Source organism: Haliaeetus albicilla, chromosome 23, assembly GCF_947461875.1.
Source record: "Haliaeetus albicilla chromosome 23, bHalAlb1.1, whole genome shotgun sequence".
NCBI lineage: Eukaryota > Metazoa > Chordata > Aves > Accipitriformes > Accipitridae > Haliaeetus > Haliaeetus albicilla.
Genome location: NC_091505.1, coordinates 11,405,413 through 11,424,393, shown reverse-complemented (window position 1 = coordinate 11,424,393; position 18,981 = coordinate 11,405,413). Strand labels below are relative to the sequence as shown.

The 18,981-nt window shown below is 42.8% G+C and overlaps 1 protein-coding gene across 4 annotated transcripts; it reads right to left on the bottom strand.

The window, feature by feature from the left end:
- Nucleotides 1-2,927: 2,927 nt before the first annotated feature.
- Nucleotides 2,928-16,759, bottom strand: SLITRK4 (SLIT and NTRK like family member 4). Of its 4 annotated transcripts, none has more exons than XM_069811161.1 (2): nucleotides 16,651-16,759; nucleotides 2,928-13,731 (listed from the first exon to the last, which is right to left on the bottom strand). In XM_069811161.1, exon 2 carries the CDS (start codon nucleotides 13,679-13,681, stop codon nucleotides 11,168-11,170), a length of 2,514 nt encoding a protein of 837 aa, XP_069667262.1. In that variant the 5' UTR covers nucleotides 13,682-13,731; nucleotides 16,651-16,759; the 3' UTR covers nucleotides 2,928-11,167. The 4 variants fall into 4 exon arrangements, with proteins under 4 accessions (XP_069667262.1, XP_069667264.1, XP_069667265.1 ...); XM_069811163.1 differs by lacking the exon at nucleotides 16,651-16,759 and adding an exon at nucleotides 16,117-16,446; XM_069811164.1 differs by lacking the exon at nucleotides 16,651-16,759 and adding an exon at nucleotides 15,699-15,889.
- Between the last annotated feature and the right edge of the window lie 2,222 nt (nucleotides 16,760-18,981).

The following is an 18,981-nucleotide window of genomic DNA, read 5'->3' as shown; positions in this document are numbered from 1 at the left end:
GCAGAGCTTTTGTAGGAAGTTTTGAGCCTGCAGAGGAAGGGAGGCCGAGCACGATGCAGAGCTCAGGCAGCTGGGAAGCGCCGCGTGCAGAGGAGCACCCTGCCGGGGTAATTAAAGAGCCACTACCGGATTTATTCCAAGATCAAGGCCCTCAACATATTTACTTATTTAACTCCCGTATCTTTGAAGAGCTGCACACAAAGGACTTCTGAAATGCCTGTTCGGGGGCGGGGGGAAGACCCCAAGCCCTAGCCCCAAAAGTCCTTGCTACCAAGTCCCAGCAGCTCCTGGGCACTGCACGTACGATGCTGCTGCAGAGCTGGGGTTTAGCAGCTCAGCTTTTGGCCAGAGCCTGAGGATGGTCCCCACGCTGGTTCCCACTCTCTAGCGCCGATGTGGAATGCAGCCAGTTTCCCAAACAAGCCCTTCCGTGTCTATTTCTTTGTGTCTCCACTACAGGCCTCTCATGTAACAGCTCTCCCCATGCCCCGTGTGGCTGTCATCCTTCCCGCCGAGGAACACGACCGAAGACAGCCTGAGGAGGTGAACACCGCTCATTAATCGATCCGCGGAGCCAGGGCCAAGCAAAGCCAAGTGCTGTTTTCCCTCCCGCCCACCATGCCAGGCTGAGGCTGCTGCTTCTGAAAAAAATCCCTGCTGGGAGACGGAACAGGCACGCCGGCTGGATCGAACAGCCCACAGAAAGGGATGCTCGGCGGCTGTGGGGTCAGGCCCTTTAACTGGAAGCGACACCCGGACCTCTTGCAGAGGTTTTCCTAAAGCCTTGCAATGCCTGGCTGGCTTTGCATCACCCCTGACAGAGAAAAGCCGAGCCCCTCTCAAACAGCCTGAGCACTCCCCTTTCTGCAGCCTGGCATATAAGTACATATTCTGGGAGTTTTGAACAAGTCACCCCCCTCCCAAATTTGGCTTGCTGACAGAGAGTATTAGGTCCTTCGGGGCAGCTGCTGTCTCTCATGGAAGTCAGTGGGGTTTTAAATAGTGCCTTTTCTTTCTCAACACCTGAAAAAGAGCCCTGTGGTGCTGGTTCACACAAATATGTCCACTGACTTCTCAAGAGCAAGGCAAATCCTAAAAAGAATGTAAGGTTTCCATTTTTAATGCCCTCCAAAACAGCTTAGGTATGTATGATGGAAGTAGCTGTGAGAAGTAATTGCTGCACAGGGGCCCAATTACTCACACACTTCACAAAACAAACCAAAACTCCCACCTGGTATGAGTGAAGGGCGTAAAAAGAGTGGGTTAAGAAATGGATAAAAGCATCATTTCAGACCTATATAACTGCCAGTTTAGATTTGTTTTTCTTTATTCTTACTAAAAATTATCATTAACCTAATTGTGACTCTTACCTATCACTAGCATTCTTTGTGTGTGTGTGTTTTTCTGGTGGGTTGTTTTAACAGATTTTCTTTGTTATCTTTCTTGGTCTTTTTTAACAAAAAACAAGTTTCTACAAAGATCAACTATAAATTATTCCATGTAGTTTGGGTTGAGTTGGAATCTCCTTGCAGATAAGTCTAAGTGACAGAAACACTTCTCCAGCCTTAATTACAGTAGCAGTGTCGGGTTGTGCTGCATTAAACTGACCTTTGGCTTTATGTTAGCTGAGCTAAATAAATTTAAAAAAAATCATAAATTCCCAGCAACAAACACAAGCATATCTTATCATTCACACTGTGAAGTTGTTACTACAGTGCCATCTTCAGTGCATTACATAAAGTGGAGTTTTCCTGTAGAGGATTTTTCATTGTTCTTTATGGGTTGGAAATGGATTAAAGGAATTTCTACTGCACAGAAGAATGAGGGAAAAAAGGTGAAAGCCTTCTCTTTTTGTTAATGAGAAACAGAGTGTTGCGATTCAGAAAATAAATAAATTATTATATCAGAAGCATATGTAATTATCGGGCAAAACAATCTGAGTCCAGCTACCACAATAGGCTTTGAGGTAAAAAATGGTCATCCCCATCCACTGCCAGTGGCACTTAGCAATACTGCATGGAGATGACAATTTTGCGTGTGAATTCGCATTATGGGTAGTACATCACAAAATCATTGAAAGTTGTTAATCCAAGTATGACTGTACACTGTTTACAGACAGGGAAAAACCATACATTTCCACAAATTTGACAGAGGATCTGGTCTAGTTATACTGTGGAGGACAACACATTTGGTCAAATAAGCTCTTCCAGCCTGGTCCCAAACTTTAAAGTTTGGATTGGACCCAGAAGTGAGGACTGCTTTTCCTGTTGCAAAAAGGACTAGCCCATATATTGAAGCAGCAGACAGTCAAAGAGTCTTACATTCTTGGTTACAGAGCTGCTGTGCTGTTCTGCTCCTGTTACTTTGCTTCCCTGCAAGGTCAAAACAAGGATGTTACTTAGCCCTGCTACAACCTCGTTCCTTGGCCCAAGCCACGGACGTTCTGGGCCATGCCACAGCGGTGTGCTCCAGAGGGTACAGGAGCAGACGCTTTAGCAAAGGTCAGTGCCATGCTTCTGCTGTCTCTGGGGTCATCTTGTTTGTGTGGACCATGGCAAATGCCTGCATAAGTAGGTATGAATACATGTTGTTGCTTCGACCCCATATGGCACTGAGAGACACTAGGCAAATGGACCTCATGCATGTGTAATGCCAAAGGGAGTATTTCTGTGGAGAAAGGAAATAGGAACCGACTCCAATTCTACATCTCAGTCCCACAACTTGCCAGCATGAGCAAAAACTGCCAGAGGTCCCAAAGTTATTGAAAAATATGAGTGATTTTATTATTATAATGCAGATGTTCTCTTTGGGGGGAATGTATTTGCTTGTCTTTTTTAGGCTTATGTATTTTCTTGCATGGCTCAGAGCTGTATTGCTCTGTATAGAGAAAACAGGTCTATTTAATGGCTGAAGGAGAAAAATCTACAGAAAGGAAAACCCAGCGTATTCACTTTCAGTGATATTTCTCAATCTGAACAATAGACTACTATGTACAGTACAATGGTATTCCCCTTTTGAAATGGATTGTATGCTGATAATACTCATCATTTGCATACTGCTTTCATTTTGAAAGCACATTACAAATGTAAGGGAATCCTTACCAACACGGTTTACAATATGTAATCCTTACTATCTTTGCTGTCATATGCTGAAGTGGTATAAATTACTTGACAAAGCTACACAGAGAGAATGCATCACACTGTTGTTCTTGACCATTACGTCTGCTAGTTACTAACTGTGTATGTGACTCTTGCAACAAAATCATAAAATCATGTTTATGGCATTGCTCCAAGAGCTAAAGTGAAACTCCAAATTCTAGGGGAAGCTACTTAAAGATAAAACCTCATAGTGCTTCCATTGCTTATATGCTTGAGAAAGGATTACAGAATAGGGACTTTATTTGTTGGCAGTATCCCAATTCTCTCAAAAGTACTTTCTGAATATTTCACTCAGTTAAGGCAAAAGTCATTTTCATTGAACAAAAATAAATCTTAGCTATAGGTTATTCTTGATGTTGTTGTTCTTTATTTACATCTTAGAAAACCACGAGAATTAAAAGCAAAGTTTTTTGCAGGAAATTTGGACACAATCTCCTGATCACAGTTGTAAAACCAGCAATCTATCGAACTGATTCCAAAAGTAAAGATCTTCATGAGCATAAAACAGTGCAACCACATGGCAATATTTAGGAAAGAAACTGTAAGAACCCCAATTATTTCAGAGTGTTCACCCCATCCAAAGACATCACCCCTTGTATGACATTTGTAGTTTTGTTGCTAACTTCATCAAATTGCAAACACACCTCAACAGGAGCTTAAAGACTGGTCCTGAAGAACACTAACTGATCTAACTTCCATTAAAGTAAACAGAGAGGGAACATTCAAAACCTTGCATTTAATTTCTACCACACAAAAGGCAGCAAGACATTTAGGATGTATCTTTGCAGCTAAATTCTGCCCTGAGCTGCACATGTGAGTCCCTTGGTTCCCAGGGCATATTCTAACCCAAGAATGGAACAAGTTGAAAAGCTGCATGCTAAAAATATAAAACCAACTGCTTGCTTTCTCTCTCTCTTAGTGAAATACTTTCTAAATACAGATACTACCCAACAATGTGACCATTCTTTAAAATATCTGTATTTTTCTTCTTCAATCCTCAAAAATTCATATTCAGCCCATTTTGCTTTTCAGAAAAAAAGGAAAGTTCTTCTCCCACCCTTCTCCACAAAATTGTTTTTGCATATAAGCAAACACAGACTGCACATCTACCAGACTGGTGACCTGGAGTCTTACTTGTGGTGCGTAGACATGGAGAAAACCCTGCTGAGAAGGACTCACAGAGTCTACGAAATCCTGCCAGGCAGCAAGGAAGTCTGCTGTATGGTACATCGTTTCCTGTAGTTTCTTGCAGCGAAGAGCTCAAAATCTGTCAAAACACTCTGCCCTTCACGACTGCTCATTGAGATGTACTTACTGTGCAGCATCTCGTATTCAGATGTGAGCGCTAATGTATCTCACAAAGAGAGACTCTCTCAAACAAATTGCTCAACAAACATTAGACATGGACTAACCTCCATACCCAAACAGCATCCAAAGTACACACAAATGTATCCACATCTCAGCTAAAAGCCTCATTAAGAAATATGTATCACATCTGGTTTAACCTAAATAACATGTCCAAGACTCTTCAGTGAATAGTGACACCAAAACCTAGCTTGGGTGCAGATGTCTGCAGGATTTAGCCCACAGTCTGACTGTCAGGATTCAGCTGACTGAAGCACATTTACTTTACACTGCACACCTTACAGTCATGAAAAGTGATGATCGGCCAGCTTCAAAAGCCCAGCATGAATCTTTCAAATGGAAGCTTAAACCACTTCCTACTCCTCTGTGTTTCAGATTGTACTTCATCTGACATGACTCAGAAACCATCCAGGCCAGTCTCCTACAATTTGCCTTTTTTAGCTGGTTTTTGCAAATTGACAAATCCTACTCCTTTGCCTCTTTGGAAACTGCTATTAACCAATGTCTACGCAAACATTCAGCTGTAAGGGACTGGGCACACTGAAGGTGAAGTGAGAGCATGAAGTGGAAGGATGCCTTCGACGGTCATAATGCGCACGTTTCTAGGAAATTACATGCAATTAAATCAAGAAATGAAATGCTTGTGGATGAGGGAAACTGAGGAAGGCTTCTTTGTTACTGTACATACACAAAATGACTACTAAACCACACAGAGATCACCTTGTGTTTCCTGGGTAAACAAAGACCGAAGAGACAATGTAACGCTTGTGTACCCATCAGAGTTGATTTACAGTATTTTAAGCCTTCATGTACACACATACAAAAAAATCAGGTTTAGTACCAGTTAGGTCTCTTTTTCTTATCTGATTGTTATTTGTGCTTTTAAGAAATCATTTAGTGTTAAATGACTACAAAAATTCCCAGCAAGAGAATGAACAATCAATATAATACAGCATCAGTCTGTTACTAATGACTGGTATTTTAAAAATAACTGACTGCTCAAAATGTACTGTTTTCAGACATTAAATAAATTATCTCAAGTATTACTAATGAACATGAATAAAAATAACAGTAAAATACAGACACTTGCAATAAAGTCCCTACTTAATGAGAAACAAGAGCAGGGTAAGCTTATTCCATTACAGGGAGAAAATAAATTGTATTGTTAAGATAGCATTTCTATCTTCTGTGATGTATATCCCAAGTCTATGTATTAAATCAGCAAATTTAAATAGTTTTGTATCCATAGTACATCTACAGGATACCCACAGCTCTTGAATCATTGCAGAGTTCCACTGACATCAAACGGACACAGGACTGCACCTACTCTATATTCTGCCCTATGGTTATTTGAAACTAGCAATAGCTTTACCACACAAATCAATAGAGCATAAAGCACGATTATATTTTATTTCAAGTAAAAAATGACTTATTTTTTATTTCAATGACAGATAGATCAGGTCCTTGCCTAATATAGTAAATTTCTGCTTTTTTGTTCACTAAGGCAAGGTTGATTTGATTCCATTGAAGTCTGTTGAGTTAGTCTGGATTCACATTGGTAAATTTCTGAGATGAGTTTGCCCCTGAGCGTTAGCACTCCTATTTTTATTTTTCAACACAGCATCAATCAGAATACGTAAGGATAAATGAATCGCAATTAGAAATAAAGACTAAATAAAGGAAAAACTTATTAACAGAAAATTGCCAAGTTATTCTACATTCAGAAAATCAGTGCACACGTATTATTTTCAAAACATGAATACTTATTCTTGATTCTCAAGTTTTTCTTTAGAAATAAATTCTATGGAATATATACATAGGCCTTTTACAATTAATGCTGTGGGTTTGCTCCTAACATTACACTGCAACTGGCAGTGAAAAAAAATCCATATGAAGTCCTGATTTTCTAGTCCATATCACATTCTGATTCTCATTCACCACCATTATAACAAGGAATGTTTAACCTAGATGTAATTCTGTTTCTGCTCTTCTACCCTCCCATGAAGATTTTTATTAGGCTTTGTAAAATATTTTTACCACAAAACCTAAATTTGGAAGTTAAACTACCTAAAGACGTCTTTTCAGCTTTCATTTATAAAACTAACCTAACCAATTGAAACGGTATATGGACTGATATTTTTATTTTTGCTAAGGATAAGCTAGCTTTTCTTTCCTCTGAAAAATTGTCTTATTCAAAATGATTAATGAGAAGGGAGCAGAATCAAAACAAATGCTCCTAGCATTACCTGGTTGTTCTGCTAAGCGCTTCTGTGTTGAAGATCTCAGAATCCAACTAAAAACTAAATTCTGCTTGTGTTACTAATGCAAAAAAAAAATTCACTGACTTTGGAGGGACTATTTGTATAACAGAAGCAAGGAGGATTTTGTCAGACAACAGAAGATGGGAAAAACTTTCATAAAAAATAATAACAAATTGTCAAGGTGATTAGAAAACATTACTATTTAACTACTTTATAGATTCTCTTTCATCCATATACAAATGATCCAAAAGAGAATAATACAGGCACTTAACAAAGTCTCCTTTCAGAAATACAGTACTACCGAACAATTTTATTAATATTTCATAAAAATTTTTAAATCAATGCTGGCTAATATTTTGATGTTGATGAAGGCAAACAAAATTAATGAACAATAGCTTTCTGTATTTTACATTGGACTGGATGTTATAAGTAACTATCTGAATTATAAACTAACCTAGAATAGTAATGATCGAAGCAGGGTAAAACCAATACATTTTGTTTTCTTTACTTTATTTCAAAATAGAGTGATTATAAATACATTCTTGTTATATTTCCTTCCTAACTCTTTGGATGCAACAAAAAAAAAAAAAATCTCACTGTGCTCATTTCATACAATATCAATGTACAAATCATGCAAAAGATATTACAGATATTATACCACCATCAAGTTCTGGATGTGTTTTGTTGATTCTGAAACATTTGTTAACATTATTCACAAGGCCATGCCTTTTATCTCGTCATTATGGCTTTAAAAAAAATATTTAAAAATATTTTTATACTAGATTTGTATATTATTGTCAATCTTGAACACTAAATGCAAAAGGTTAATTGTCTAATGGTCTTGTTTTCTTGCACCATGGTAGTTGCTTTCTGATAAAATTGCACAATTTTTTTCTTTTTCAACAAAACAATTACACTTTATAGATTTTACTTAAAAATGGAAAGTTCTTTGTAATACAATGAAGACAAGAGATTACGTCAGCACCTTCACTGATTTAGTTTATGTCTATGGGTCTTAACAGCCATTTTACAAGGATGGCCACTCAAACCAATATAATGAACAGACAGATCTGTTAAGCCACATCCGAAGAGTCACCTTCCCAGACAGACTGACTATAGATTTGAATGGACATTACACTAAAACTGCTGTGCAGACACATACACTGTTTCAAAACATGGAGGAAATAAACTGACATTAAGGTTGTCATTCAAAGTAACTATTTCACAGAAATATAGTGTTTTGCCAACTTCTGCATTCTTCACTCACACTATTATGCCTACATATTGCACCATATATGTAAAACATGTAGGAACAATTTCTACAGGAAGGTCCAGACTGTGCAACCTTTATCGGTGCTGGTGAACTCCCACTCAACTGCGTAATCCTGAAAGAGTCACCTGGCTGTATGTATTATATACAATGTTTGAAGTCAATGACTCTATCTAAGCTCCACTCTTGGACAGGTATTTAATTATTAGTTCCTGAATAGTACCTCTGCACATGATTTAGGTTGAGCTTAAATACTTTACTGGATTGGGACCTCAAAGAGCAAGAAAATCTGAGCCAGAGTAATGGTACAGCATAACCGTTCAGTTCTTCCTCTTTCGATCAGTGAATACAAGACCTCACCACAAAAAAAAACCAAACCCACAACACGAAGCAAAAAAACCCTCAATTTTTTAGCTGAGGGAGGTATGACCATTTATCATTGTTCTTTAAGTCAGGGCAACACGAGTCATAAGCACATCAGTTTTAACATCACTTAAAATTATCAGCTTATTTGCTATTTTAAATATTTTTAATGCATGCCTCTCAAGAGAAGGGTACGGGACATGACAGTCTCTGACAATGCACGGCAGTGTGTCAGAAGCCTTATGCTTTGGCAAATCCCAATGAACCTGGACACATCCTCAAAGCCATGCAGGACTGTGCAGAGCAGGCACAGTGACCCGTTATTTCTAGCCTACTGATGGAGCCATTATAGTCTATCATGTCAGTGCATCTTTAGCACTCCTTAATCCGCTGACTCTTGACACAATAAGCTCAAATGTTCCTATTCAAGCCTTGGCCCTGTATTGCATCATTAGTCAACCAAGAACATTTTATCCCAGAAATGCATACATACGTAGCATCCATGTCCTGAAAATCCCTACGACATCCTCTAAGAAGTCAATTATTGTGCATGGATAGCAGCAGCTTTTTGAAAGAAACTCAGCCATTAATTTATCTGTTTTAATTTTATTATCTGAAGTCATGTATATACTTTGTAGTATGGAGAAAAGTAATAAAACAACCCTCTTTGTACGTTACAAGACCATAAACAAATGTCTGGCAGTAGAAAAAAGTTGTTTTGTTTTGCTTTCTCTTAAATAAAGGAGCAGTGCTTTTTTTTTTTTTTTTTGGTAAGCTTTGTTAAAAATATACTGCAGGCTGCTTGCCAAGTATCATTCCAGAATAAAAATTTCACAGCAGTGTCACAAAGCCCTGAAATTAGAGGTGCATAATGGAAATAGCTGACATAGCCTTCTCCACAGTATTATTATTGGGTCTTGCTGTAATATTTGCTAGTTCCAAATTCATGAAAAACATTCATGTTTGTATCCTACTAATCTTAATTGAGTTATGTATTGATTATAAAAGACAGGGCATGGAGAAAGGTTCTGGAAGCAAAGGAGATAGAGGGTCTTATCGAAAGCTCATTGAAATGAATGAAAAAATTCCTTTTCAAGGCAAAGAACTTTTGTTAATATCACAATATAGATTCGCTGTATGATGCTTTACCAATGTATCTCCATTCTCATCTCAAGGTACCATCTATCAGTGAGATGCAGTGGGGATTTTCCATTCTCCTGACTTCTTTTTTTTCCCTAGCTATTCAGATTCAGCTTTCACAAAGGCAAGTTTTACTCTCTAGATATGAGCTACACAACACTCTGAACTGAGACCACTATATGCATTTTACACTGAGGTTTTAAATAGACATGATTTGCCATATTGTTCACTGTTCTGATCAGTTTTTTCTGACTGACAGCAGCCAGACAGATGAGAACAGAAAACTTATGCATATACAATTAAAATATTACCCTTACCATGACTTCCTGTAAATACTTGTAGTGAAAACTATTTAGATTAAGCTGTAGAACCCTGAAAAGCAAGACAACTGATGGCAAATAATTGCCTGAGACACAATACTAAAAAACTAATGAACCTATTTTAAAATGCACCATTGGTAACAAATCTGAAATAAGATAATATGCTAATTTCACAAGAATAGTACAGAACAATTTTATTATTATTATATCTGATCACTTAATTCTGGATAATTCTATACATTACATCCCCAGTTTCTGTTTGGTATATTGTTCTGATTTTATTTATACTGGATGATTAATGCATTGTGATCAGGAAAACAAGTCAGGCATATTAAATACATATTAAGGAGTACATTATCTTTCCTATTTAGTATACAAAGTATTTCATAAATATGAATTATATTACAAAAATAATTTCTGCTACGCTCACACAGTAAGCACTTTGACAATTTTGGACAACCTGTTGGGGTTGCAAGTGTTTCACGTAACTGAGAAGGAACTCTAGTTTTAATTGGAGATGAGTCCTACAACAGATTCTGCATAAACATCAAATATTTTCTTCAGATGCCACAAATACTGCAGAAGTCAGGTTGAACTATTTTCTTTCTTTTTTTTTTTTTTTTTTTAATTTTATGTATAGACATGTATGCTTCAAGTGGTCAAATTTATTTCATAGGTATGTAATGCATGGTATATTTTAAACAAATATTTGCACAATTTAACATTATAATTCCAGTGGTTTCAAGATGCAGGCCATAAATGTAACCAATTTACACATACTATCGAATGTTCTCTCTGTGCATGCTTGTTACTTTCCAGATAATCTTTAAACAGTGCCATTACAACACCACAAATCGAAGGATTACTCCAGTTCCACCAACTTAAATCCACGTGCAGGATGAAGGACCCAGCTGAGGTACAAATACCAGTACCAGGTTTCTTGTGTTTGTTCTAACAAATCACAAGGAGACGATGGTTTTGCATTTAAGGTACAAAACATATATGCCTCTTGAGGTTAAATTCAGTGTAACGTGTATAAAGCATCCCTTTGGCAATAGAGTTTGCAGTATCCCTACAGGATTCCACAGGGCATGAGCTTTATGTAGTAAAATCTATTAAGGAAGTTCTCCTCTACTTGACAAATCATATGCAGCTACAGTTAATCAGACACCCTTGGATACATCTGCCTCTATGCCTATCAATATAATATAGTATTTGGAAGTTAAAAGTCAACAAAAGGCACTTTCATCATTAAATAAATGTCCTCTGTAGGCAATAAGATTGTATGACCTATATTTTATTCAAAGCTGTTTGTTCTTCAAGGACTTGTAGGTAGTCAGGTGAACCTTGAAGTTTAGCTTTTAGTTCAAAATATTCACTTTTTCTTTGTTCTACTACAATTTTACTATGATTACCACCTATTAGAGATTTCTTAGTTTTTTTGTCTTGTAGTTTCTCTGGATAACGTATTTCAAAGCCACTGACCCCTATGCTGTTGTACTCTTTTTTACTTTCAAGAAAATTTTGAATAAATACATTGGAATCCCTCCCAGGGAATAACTCATCCAGTTCATCGATTGTGCTAAGTCTTTTTCTGGTATCCACATGCAATAAATCTTTCTCCTTGTCATTAATATTTCTCAGAATGACTTTTTGCCCTGGTGGGTCAGCAAACGTGAAGCCTGTTTCAGACTCTTTTAAGCCACAGGTATGGCTTTTGCTCATCTGCTCAATGGTTTGAGGAATGAAGGCCTCTGCACCTAGTCCATCTTTTTTGTTTGACTTGTGATCGTGCTTTCTTAGCTGCAGCTGCATAGAACTGCATTCTTGATTTCCAATCCCTTCATGCTTTACAGTTGGTTTTTTGTTGCGCCGAAGCACAAAAACAAGAAGACAAAAAGCAACAAACACTGTTAAAATAAGCACAACTAAAATGCTTAAGATCAGGATGGACAACGGAACTGGGCCACCAGGAGGACTCCGAACTGGTCCCAGTGGTGTTGTAAAAGTAACAGCGGGCATAGGACTAGTGAACAGAGCAGATGGCTTGTTTAAAAGTTTAGGACAGAGGATCTCATTTTTCAGAGACTTAAGTTCAATGTTAGCAAACTGTACAGGTGTTTCACATTTCAATTCCTTCACCACAATACCTTCATTTAGTTTTTCAAGCCACAGTTTTAAAGCAACTAAATCACAAGTGCAGTCCCATGGATTACCTTCCAAATCAATTTGCGTAAGAGATTTTAGCTGATCAAGAACGCCACTTACAGGTAAATACATGAAATGATTGTTCCTCAGATTCAGTCTAGCAAGTGGTGCACCAGCAAAAATGTACGCTGGCAAGCTTCGTAGAAGATTGTTGTTTAGGTAGAGCAACTGCAAATTTGGCATTAAGTCAAAGGTGCCTGCTAGGATTTCTTTGATAACATTGTATTCCAAATAGAGATATTGCAAGTTGTGGAGGCCAGCAAACATTTCTGGGCTCAGACGCTCTATCTGATTGCCATTGAGATACAATCTCCGTAAATTTGTAAGGTTGCGGAAAACTTCTCCTTTGATCACTGAAATCCGATTGCTGCCTAAATGTAGCAAATCCAGCCCCTCAAACTCAACGAAATCTGTAGTGTCCACATCCTTAATATAATTGCCATTTACATGCAGTTTCTTGGCATTTAAAGGTTTTGGTACGAGTTCGGCCATCGACTCTATATTTCTTTCTTGGCAATTTACACTTAATCCCAAGTCTGAAGGATGCGTTTTGCAAACACAGGGGACCGGACAAGGAGTTAAAGGAGGCACCCTGGTCTGATAAGATACAATTTGACTGAGATTGCGATTAGATAGTGCTTTGCCTGCTACTATCCCCGAGATCTTCGAAGGATTCGTAGCCTTTGGCGGCTTGGTGACTAATCTGTGCACTGACGTTTGAGTCGTGTGGCCGTTCGGTGTGCTGTAACCGGGCTCCAGCTGTGAGGGAGGCAGAATGCGCACGTCAAAATCGCTCCCCGTCCCCATGGAGCACAGCTCTTGCTTGTTGGTTTCTTTCAGCAGCCTTCCATACAAGTCACTGGGTGTTTCACAGATAGCTTCTCCAATGTAGATGTTGTAGGGCATGTTCTCCAGCCAGGCTTTCAAAGGCAACAAATCACAAGTACAATTCCAGGGGTTGTCTTCCAGCTGCAATTCAACAATTCGCCCAATGTGTTCCAGAACTCCAATGTATGGAAGCTTCTGTATTCGATTCCCTCGTATATCCAGATGGGTTAGAGAAGCAAATCGAAAAATATTATCGGGAAGGAATGAAATCAGATTGTCATTAAGGATCAGGACTTTCAGCTTGTGAAGCTTATTGAAGGCTCCCCGTTCAATAAACTTGATTAAATTGTAGTCAGCTTGGAGATACTCCAAGTTCTCTATGCCAAGGAAAGTGTCAGCTCGGAGAATCTTTAATTCATTGTTGTTCAAATGCAACTGTTTTAATGCACTAAGACCCATAAAGGCCCCTCCCTCAATGTTCTGTAACTTATTATTACCCAGTTGCAAGGACACTGCATGTGTAAAATTAAGAAAGGAATTTGGATATAGAATAATTAGCAGGTTGTTTTGAAAGTTGAGGTGGTAAAAATTAGACCATGGTGGCTTAAGCTGATTTGGTCTGTAGACTGCAACCTTCTCACAGTTGACATAGAGTACATTTTCAACTGACACACAGGAGCAAACATTGCAAATTTCCACAGATATATCAGCATCTGCAGTTGTAGAAGAAACTGGAGATGACAGAACCAGAAAGAGCCACAGAAACATCTTCTTGTGATCAGCAAGCAACCTTAGGCTCCTGAACAAAGATAAAGAATCTAAAGAAGAAAGAAGGAAAGAAAAAAAAGAAAATGTTTTTCAGTTCTCATTGTTCCAAAACGTCATTTGGGTTAAAAATCGTATACCACTGAGGTACTGCTCCTGCCAAGGATTATAGATAAACTACAAGCACTGAATTTAAAATAACATGAAAGATTTTAACAACCAAACAAGTATACAGGAGCTAGAATGATTTCAAATACAGAATGCAAATTTCTGTAGAGAAACACAAATAACTCTGAGGTCTGTCAAATATATTTCTATCTCTTGTACATGCCAAACATGCATAACTAACAAAGTAAAATAACCAAAGGAGATTCCAATTTTATGCATATTTACTCCCCTCAATCCTGCACTGCTCATATGTTGCCGTGCATTTCAGGGATATTAAACACAAACGCTCACGTTATGCATGCCCAAACATCTGGGTTGGGATAGCACAATATAGAAAGGATGAAGCTGCAGGCACAAAAAGCAATGTCAATACTCAGTGTATGTATCTACAGCATCAACACATAGAGATTATCCCTGCGATAATAGTGAGATTCACTCAAGGGATACACAGGCATGCACACACGTTGTTTCTGCCACTTATTATACCTAGTTTAAATAAAGAGGTGGTAAACTGATTGCAGAAGTACAATGAACTATCCACAAAACAAGAAGATCAGCTCTGGGTGACCAGTGGAAGCACACAGATATGGAGGAAGCATGCACAGGCATACAGCCCCATCCCCAGGAATAACAACAATACCCTGACTTGCACTGCAAAACAAAGTCACGATTCACCAGCCTGACACTACTGAAACCTGAGAAGAACTTTTTTTTTTGGTAAAACATTATGTAATTTGCTCTTATCCCTGCACTGACACAGAGGTGGCTTTCAAGAACCCTTCACATGCAGTCAGGCCAGGTGAGCTGCCATTTTTTACGCAGAAGAACTGGAGCCACAGCATGTCCTCTGAGTTAGAAGGTAGCTCACCCCCCCCCCAACCAAATCAGTCAATAACCAACAGACTGCTCCCCCCACCTTCCCCATTCCCCCCTTTTCGCAACTTGTCCCTTCCATTTCCTGCGGTGGGAAGCCACCGAGTTGGCAGAAGGGAGCCAGGATGGAAGTGGAGAAAGCAGGAGCCAGCTGAAGGGAGGAGAATCGGGCTGGAGGGAGCCGCAAGGAGGGGAGGATGCGCCGGGGGGACCTGGAAGGGAGGGCAGAGGAGGGATGAGGGAGGAAGGACGGGAGGACAGAGGGACGGGAGGGAGAGCTGAGGGGAGCCGAGGAAGGGATGGCAGAAGGGGTCAAGGAGGCCGCGGAGAGGGACGACGGGGAGAAGGGGAGCGGAGCAGCCGCTGCTGGTCCCCGCGGGCTCCCGCCCCCGGCCGCGGCCAGCGAGCCCCCAGGGGCGGCCCGGTGCCCCCGCGCGCCCCCCGCTCCCCTCCCTCCCGCTCCCAGGCGCCGTCCCCCCGTGGCCCTGCCTCGCCCACGCGCGAGTCCCCTCTTCCTCCTCGGCCCCGGGGCCCCGGCCGGCGCCGAGCCGGCACACGGCGGGCGCCGAGCGGGGCCGCCGGCGGGTCGGCGAGCCCGGCCAGGAGCGCAGGCAACTACCGCAATTTTTTGCCGCAACCGGCTCGGCTGGTGCCGGCTCCCCTCTGTGGTGGGCGCCCCGTCGCCCTCTGCCTCCCGGCGGGGGAAGGCGGGAGGGACACGGCCGCGCACACACCGCGCGCACATGCCGGCTGGCAACGGGCACGGCGCGGCGATGCGGTCCGGCATCCCTTCCACCCGCCCTTCGCGGGGAGGCACGGCCGCGGGCCCCGCCGCCACACGCTCCCCCCCCTTCGGCACCTTTGCAAAGTCCGGCCCGCAGCGCCTTTCGCGCACCCCCTTCCCCGGCCCCGCTCCGCAGATCCTGCCCCCGTCCCCCCCGCGTCCGCGTCCGCGTCCGCGTCCTCGTCCCTCCCACACCTCCACCGGCTGATCCGGGCCGGCCGGTCCCTGTCCCTCCGCTCGCCCGCTCCCCCGGAAAAGCCGGGAGCGGGCAGCGCCGTGCCGGCTGCCGCTGGCCCGGGGCTCCGGGAGGCGGCCGGCTGGCGGGGAGAGGCGAGCGCGATGGCAGAGAGGCTCCGGCAGGAAGCCGCTGTCGCTTCGTCTCCCCCCCCCCGCCCCCCGCCGCCCCCTCCCCCCTTTAAAATAACAGCAGTAATTATCAGAGCCGCGGCAACGGAACCTTCGGAATAAGGAAAAGACGGGAGACCGCCACCGTGAACGCAGCCCCGCCGTGCCCCCCTCCCCGCCCGCACTCACACGCCCGGCGGGGCGGCCGGCCGCCCCCGGCGATGCTCCCGGGCGGCTGCTCCGCGGGCGAGACCGGCGCCTTCCCTACCTCGGCGGCCGGGGTCGCCGCGGCCCCGCTCCGCTGCGCTCCGCCGCGCTCCCCACGAGGTCTCCCCTCCGGCAGCTCCGCGCACGCACCCCGCGGCGGGGGCAGCCGCGGGCTCCCGCCCGGGCGAGCGCCCCCGGCCGCGCCGAGCGCCGAGGCGCGGAGCGAAGGCGAAGCCCGGCGCCGCAGTAGCCCGGCGGGCTCCGCCGCATGCAGCAGCAGCAGCCGCCGCCGCGCCGAGCCCTGCCCGGACGCCGCGGTCCCCCGCACACTCGCGGGGCGAGGATCCCTCTGCAGGCGGGCGCCCGCTCCCATCGCACCGCTCGCTCTCGCCCACCCCCCGCACGCAGGGGGAGCCCCCTCCCCTCCGCCGCACGCACACTCGCACCCCCGCGGGCACGCACGCAACCCGGCGCCGCGCCGGAGGGGCGAAGGAGACGCCGCTCCGGGGCTGCGACCCCCGCGCACCGCAACCGCCAAAGCCTCTCCCGCACGCCGGGAGGCGAGGCGCGCCGCGCCGCCCCGCGCCGCCGTTACCTTTCCCGGGGAGACGCCGGGCTGCGCCCCCGCGGAGCTCAGGCGGCCGCGGCGGGGCGGGAGGAGCCCCCCGGGGCGGCGAGAGCGGCGGGCCCCCGGTGCCGCGCCGGGCGGCGCGGGGCTGCCATGGGCGGCGAGCAGCAGCTACAAGTGCGGCCCGGGGCACCGGCGGGACGGGGCCATCCCGCCCCCGCTCGCCCGCCCAGCGCCTGGGTGCGCGCCGCTCAGCACCGCGGCTGGGAGAAGCGGCGCGGGGGCAGAGAGGGGAAGAAAAGGAAGGGCTCTTCACCCCCCCCCCATCTTTTCTGACGATCTTCCCCCCCCCCCCCACAGCTTAAAACAAAAGTAGAGGTGGAAACTGAGTGGGCAGGATGGTAACGTTTGCTGCATTTAATGGGAATTGCAATTATGGAGCCAAATCGCTGTGAGGAGACATACCCGACCCGTTCTTAAGACAACGCGGCTATTTGTGTAGCTCATTCTTTGCGGTTAGGTGAAATTCCTCCTCTGCTTAGGTAACAGCTGCAGTCGGATAAAAAAAATCCCCTCACGTTACGCACTTGTGCAAAACAGATTCTGCAGTTAAGAACTCCTATTTACCTTTCATAATATACTTTAAAATGGTGATGGATACCCCCAAACAAGGTGACATCTCTTTCCGAGGCGGAAGAGTCAGTTAACCAAATGAAATCTTGCAGGGGGAGTTCAACTGCTTGTCCTTTACCGTGAATGCTAACATAATTCGGTTAGAAAACTGCTTATGTCTTGCACCCGTACCAGTTGTGAGTGCCAGTTCTGGGCAGTAAACATCAGGGAATGGAAAACAGCAACTGCTTTCTTCATTTACAGAAATGAAATAAACAGCTTGCTCCAAAGGCTGACTGCATCTAATTGAAATGATTGCAGAATGTTATTTTGCATTATGTGAATAGACTGATACCTGAAAACAAATACAGCTGAGGCATCAATAATTTGCATATCACAGAACTAAAAGTGATCTGTGATTAATATTCAACCAATTAAAACCTGAAGTCTTTAAAATGTAAACTCTTAATTATTGAACCATTAACAAACTACTGTTCACATAAAAGGGAATGCATGTATATAAAGGGCCCAGTTTAGAAGAATTTGCATATACTTTAAGATGAATTTTTCAAACTCTATTTAAATAAACTTACGGAATAGAGCGCAAAGCTCTGGAATAAAATTCACTTAGGACGATATATCTGGTTTATAAGTCTGTTTTAACAACAGGCACAGAAATGCAGGTATAAAGATCAAGGTGCCAGTTTTGTTTAACCAGCTACATTAAGCTGGATGTTAAACTAATTCCTTGCCTGTTTAGTAGGTGAAAGAACATACAGACAGTATCAAAGACAGATACTACTCCCACCGCCATTCAAACAACTGCTTTAGAGACCAAATAAAAAAATCAAACACGGAGCATAATAAAAGATCCTATTTTAACCAAGTAAACCATGAAATGAATAAGTATTTAAGAGAACTGAAATTGCACTATAACTAAATAATTCTTGATGTTTCTATTATAAGTGGCTATTAACGATGACATATGTTTATGGTGTTGTAGAAATTATCTGAGAAGGAAACTTAGTTATGCAACACAATTTCATTGTTAGGGTTTTAGTATGTCATATTTTTATATTTTTTTCTAATTTACAGTCATGAAAAATAAGTCCTCCTCCAAATCTTATTTAAGTGGTTTCTAAGCTACTTGTCCTAACCTACAGCATGTCAAACTCACTAAGATTTAGGCTTCTATGTCAGGACAACAAGCCAAACCAAACTGAGGATAATTTTAAAGTGTAAAATAAGCACAAGCCTAAGGTCCAGACCGTGATCCAAGAAGATGACGTGCTTAAGGAATAAATCACTCTAAGGGATTACATCTTGGAATCACTTGGTTGTACCCCTTTCTTTGAGATCTGGCTAGAAGTTCTGTCACCATCAGTAGAAATTTTCTGTGTAGCCTGATGGTAGACGGTAACTGGAAGACAGCAGAGACAGAGAGGGCAAGTTGGATTATCTCGTCTGGTTCCCTGAAGTTTACAAGGTTACTTCAGGCTACACACCATGCCCATTATTGGCATCTCTAACCTTTTCTTCAATTTCTTGCTGTGGTGGAACCTCATTCATCTCCTTTGATTTTTTTATTTTTTTTCTCAGTCTGTTGTTTGCCACAGGAGCATGCATTTTTCCTTCTTCAGTTTAGCAAAAGGAGAGCAAAAGCTAACAAGCAGATAGATTAGTAAGATGATTTTCTGCAAAGAGAAGTATCTGAAGAAAAAGTAGAAATGTGAGATATACTACTTC

Excerpts from the sequence above, each read along its gene's own strand:
- SLITRK4 (XM_069811161.1), bottom strand. The coding sequence starts at position 13,681 with ATGTTTCTGTGGCTCTTTCTGGTTCTGTCATCTCCAGTTTCTTCTACA.